At 43.5% G+C, this 5,000-nt stretch overlaps 1 protein-coding gene across 1 annotated transcript in view; it reads right to left on the bottom strand.

The window, feature by feature from the left end:
- usp54b (ubiquitin specific peptidase 54b) overlaps window positions 1–5,000 on the bottom strand; it is a 99,593-nt gene that overhangs the window by 55,700 nt on the left and 38,893 nt on the right. Inside the window, exon 3 of the mRNA XM_063218123.1 lies at window positions 3,746–3,880. Within this exon, the coding sequence (XP_063074193.1) occupies window positions 3,746–3,880 (135 nt within the window). The remainder of the gene's footprint in view (window positions 1–3,745; window positions 3,881–5,000) is intronic.

Below are 5,000 nucleotides of genomic sequence, written 5' to 3'. Positions count from 1 at the left end.
CCTAATCATATTGTATTCAAGCATAATCCAACAACTACAGTATATGCCATAATTCTTAACCTGCTCGCTCACCACTGGGCTACAGCTGCCAATGACTTACTTGTTGCCAACTGCATACATCAAGTGCCTGTTAGGATAGCACACTTCAGATATACTGAAGGTGGAACTATATTCATGAGGCAAAAGTCAGGTTACCTATTCTGTGCTGGATGTGATGGATCATCGACAGCAATTACAAGTGGCCAAGCACTAATCACGGACACACCTGACTGGAGACGTGGCAGGTGAGCAAGGAATGATGAAAGCTCTCCGCTAGACTCTGTCAAAGTAGGCACACGCCCAAATTAAAACTGGTGCCACGCTGTGTGTGAGTGACTGAGTGGGTGAGTGAGTGTATGCGTGTTCCTAGGATAACTGCATTCCCACAGTGAGATAAGTCAGTGTTTCTCAACAGGGGTGCCGGGGCACCCTGGGGTGCCGCAGGCCTCCTTCAGGGGTGCCGCGGAAACGTGGCTGATAAATAAATTATGTAATATAATACATATTTGTCTAAATTGATAAGTTGATGTTAGTCAGTGGAATCTTTCATCTGCCATTTACGCACAATAAAGTAAATATAGGACGCCCCAGTCAGCTGCAACTGCAAACGTAGGTCGTGTGATGTCTCCAAATGTGTTACTTTTCTAAGCCTGTGTGGTATCGGATGCAATGCCATGTTACAGCTTGTTGGTTTGGGGTGCCTTGAAATTTTTCATGAATTGAAAGGGTGCCTCACCTGAAAAAAGGTTGAGGAACACTGAGATAAGTTGCCACTGTGTCAAATACACTGATATTTTACTTATTTGTAAGTTTAATCCATTGATGCTGAATGCATTGACCTAGCGGTAGGCGCCTGGAGCTGCATGGACACTGCGTTAAGGCTCTCGAGATTTGAGATTTTTTAAAATTACAAATGTGGGGATGTTAGAGCTGAATGAACACATTCTGAGGTAAGATGATGGTGCTAGCTTTTAAATGCAACTTTGAATGCAACTTTTAACGAGGCTGAAATATTTCGTTTTTTTGCAGGCTGTGCACCATTTCCCAAAAGGGCTTAGGCATTGAGCAGGCGTTTTTGCAGATGGCTTGGGTTAAAATGGGTTAAGCAATACTTAACTAGTCTCTTTTCATTTACTTTGCCTAACTCAAACTTGTGTCCAAGGCTTCCTCACACACACACACACACAAGCACATGCACACGCACATGTGCGCGCTCGCGTTCACACACACACACACACACACACACACACACACACACACACACACACACACACACACACACACACACACACACACACACACACACACACACACACACACACACACACACACACACACACACACACACACACACACACACACACACACACACACACACACACACAGCTATTAATGTTCACTTGCTAGACCACAAAAGGTGGCAACTGGAAATTATTCTCCTTTCAGTAAAATGTTTCCTCCAGTAAGTGTCCTTCCACTGAAATGAGCAATGACACGACCCAGAAAATCTGTAAAACTGAACAAAATTACACTCTAATGCCCTCTGAATGAATGGACAGATTAATGGAAGAATTAAACAGAGTCTCTGGCATTGTTGATGAACTCAAACCTAAAACAAAAACCTGTGCACACACAATACGTGAATTTGAGACATGGCCATGAGTCATTGAGGGAGAGAGAGAGAGAGAGAGAGAGAGAGAGAGAGAGAGAGAGAGAGAGAGAGAGAGAGAGAGAGAGAGCGAGAGAGACATCACTAGGTAACATATGTACACATCGCTTTTTTGAACTGGGTTAAATGTTGACCTCTTGGACCAAACTGAATATCATGTATTCAAGCAATGAGGACTGCCATCTACTGCCAGTGAAGTCATCCTCCTGGATGGCTTTACTTGGTGTTAAGAGTCTGGAGATTAACATGATAGGCAACTCCCCCTGCTCTTTCATTTTGGTCAAGGGAAAACAAGTCTTACACTGGGAAATGTTCGTAATGGAGCGCTGTAGCCAGAGTTTTCCTCAAAAAGGTTACATTAAGGTGGCCACCTTGACAACAAACACCTCCCACATTGAATGGGTCAACTGATAAAGTAAAATGTTAAATTGAAATGATTTTCTATTTTCTATTCTTATTTTAATTAATTGATTATTGGCGACCAGTATGAGACTAATATCATTACCGTGATAGAAAAGTGCATGCTGATGTATAAGGATTGTATACAGGATGGAAACGATATTTACGAATTTAATATAATTGAATACGATTTTGTGTGTCATTATGCACGCTATCAGTTCATTTAACTGTAAAAAGAAGAGCAAAAAGATAAATCTTCAAGAAACCGGTTTGGGACAAAGAAAATAAAGAAAATAAATGGATAAAGAGAATAACTGGAAACCGTGGTATATCGTGATATACACTGTATATCGTTATCATGAAATAAAATAATCCACATCATGATACGGTATATGTTTTTTTCCCCATATCAACCAGAACTAGTACTTCTAGTGTGGCGACACTACGGAAGCTGCAGCGTGGCTGACACCTCCCGTCCCATCATTAATAAGAACGCCACAGGCATTGTGGTGGTCCGTTCAGGCCAGTGGGCACAGGACAGTGGTCCCCTGCCTGGTTACAGCTCCAGTCAACAGCCTTTAAACTGTTTATGGAGCGCTAATGGAAGTGTTCAGCAACGTCAAGCCTGGGAACAAAACAATCTCTGCAAATAGAGCCTTAATTAGATTCTGCTCTTGCGGCCCCTTCAATGCATTTGATAAATCTATATGTTAAAACTCCTTACGTCCACATTACTGACTGCATATAAATGAAGCCTTAAAAAGGAGACCGCACTAGATGAGATCTCCCTCTCAGTCTCTCTCTCTCTCAGTCTCTCTCTCTCCCCCCCTCTCTCTCTCTCTCTCTTGCTTTCCCTCCTCACTCCATTCCCTTTCTAACACATGCAGCACACACAAGTACACACAAATATACGGCACTGAAAAGACAGCTCAGCTTTGTTCGCATATAAAGCATCTGTCCACTGTTTATCTCCTTAAATGCAATTACTGCTATTGATGTTTACATAGGGTGTCCTTTAGCAGAATAAATGAGAGATAAGGAGAATCTCTGGCTTTCCATCAAACAGACCCGAACAATCAACTTCCAGGATTAACGCAGTGCACAGAGCCAAACCACGTCAAGAAACAAGTTCCATAAACAAGCACTTAAAGAAGGTCACCATTTGTCTGGACTGCTCTTTCTGTCTGTTCTTTGTGTGTGTGTGTGTGTGTGTGTGTGTGTGTGTGTGTGTGTGTGTGTGTGTGTGTGTGTGTGTGTGTGTGTGTGTGTGTGTGTGTGTGTGTGTGTGTGTGTGTGTGTGTGTGTGTGTGTGTGTGTGTGTGTGTGTGTGTGTGTGTGTGTGTGTGTGTGTGTGTGTGTACAGTAGGGACCCATTATTATGGGAGTCCTTATCGCATCTTGCCATCTCTCCCCTGGACACTGGCAAGTGACAGGAATATTAAGAATCTCTCAATAAAGAGGAGGAGAGGAGAAAAAGGAAGAAAATAACAGAAAAGGGGCAAAGAGAAGAGTACGGACAGCAGAGACAGGAAAGGACAGGAGAGGAGCAGCATGCGTGGAGCGCTAAGACACGAGGAAAGGAAAACCGACAGCGAAGAGAGTACAGCAGAGGAGAGAAGAGGAGGGATAAGAGCTTACGAAGCACTCTGCGGCGTCGTCCATGATGCCGAGCTGGAAGCGCTGCTTGTCCTGGAAGGTCTTGGCCAGGGCGCTGCGCAGGGCATCAGACGGCAGCACCTTCTCACTGCTGAACTGGAACTGACCAAAGATGCTCTGCAAAGGAAGAGAGAGGCAACTACTGTAAAAATCTTGCCACATGTATGCCATGCCAATCTACCGATCGCCTGATATCCAGTGATGGGCTATATGGATTCATTAGTTTCAATCTAGGGCCACGTATTCCAAATGACTTTGTTTCGCCTGTCCAATTCAACCAAGTGATCATTCAACCGGCCAATCACCTGGCTGAAGTCATTCGGAACATGTGAAACTGGACAGTAACTAATGAATCTATTTTGCTCATCGCTGTGTGATTTCTTTTTTTGTGATTAATTTTTTATTGTATTTTTAATACATCACAGAAAAGCAAAAGAAACAAGACAACAATAATGGACAACAACCAACATCTATACCCCCCCCCACACACACACACACACACACATACACACACACACACACACACACACACACACACACACACACACACAAACACACACACAAACACACACACACACACACACACACACACACACACACACACACACACACACACACACACACACACACACACACACACACACACACACACACACACACACACACACACACACACACACACAAACACACAGGCCTCATTCGCTGTGTGATTTCTGATGGTCTGACATACAGTACAGTATCTGGCATCAACTGAACTGCAGCCCATTTTCACAGCTAAACTGTAACTGAGCACAGATGCTCTGCAAACAGAGAGAAGCAACACTGATTGATCTGCTGATGTAGTACATGTACGGTATGAATGATGAGTACGTCATATCATTCACAGTAGAAGTCACTGCATCAGCTGTTATTTTCTTCCTACTGAACCAGCCATCAAATTCCATCCATACTGTTTATGTGACCACTGTACATATCTCACATTGATAAGTACGTATGCACGTAGGTTAGGGCTCTGGCAAGGAAAGCCTCTTCATTAGGGTGTGTATTGTAACTTACACTTCTCAGCTTAACATCTTAATAAGATAACGGAGTCAGTCACTTCGTTTCTAACACTCTGGAACATGCCGGTGCATCTTTATTAACTTCCAATTAACTCTACATTGAGTCAAGGTTCCCCAGGTAACCACGCATGCGCACAAAGGGGCAAGCACTCTCACTCGCCCAATAGACACACACA

This window comes from Engraulis encrasicolus, chromosome 15 (assembly GCF_034702125.1).
Source record: "Engraulis encrasicolus isolate BLACKSEA-1 chromosome 15, IST_EnEncr_1.0, whole genome shotgun sequence".
Lineage (NCBI taxonomy): Eukaryota > Metazoa > Chordata > Actinopteri > Clupeiformes > Engraulidae > Engraulis > Engraulis encrasicolus.
Note: the sequence above shows the minus strand (reverse complement) of the source record. Positions and strands in the feature narration are given on the sequence as shown.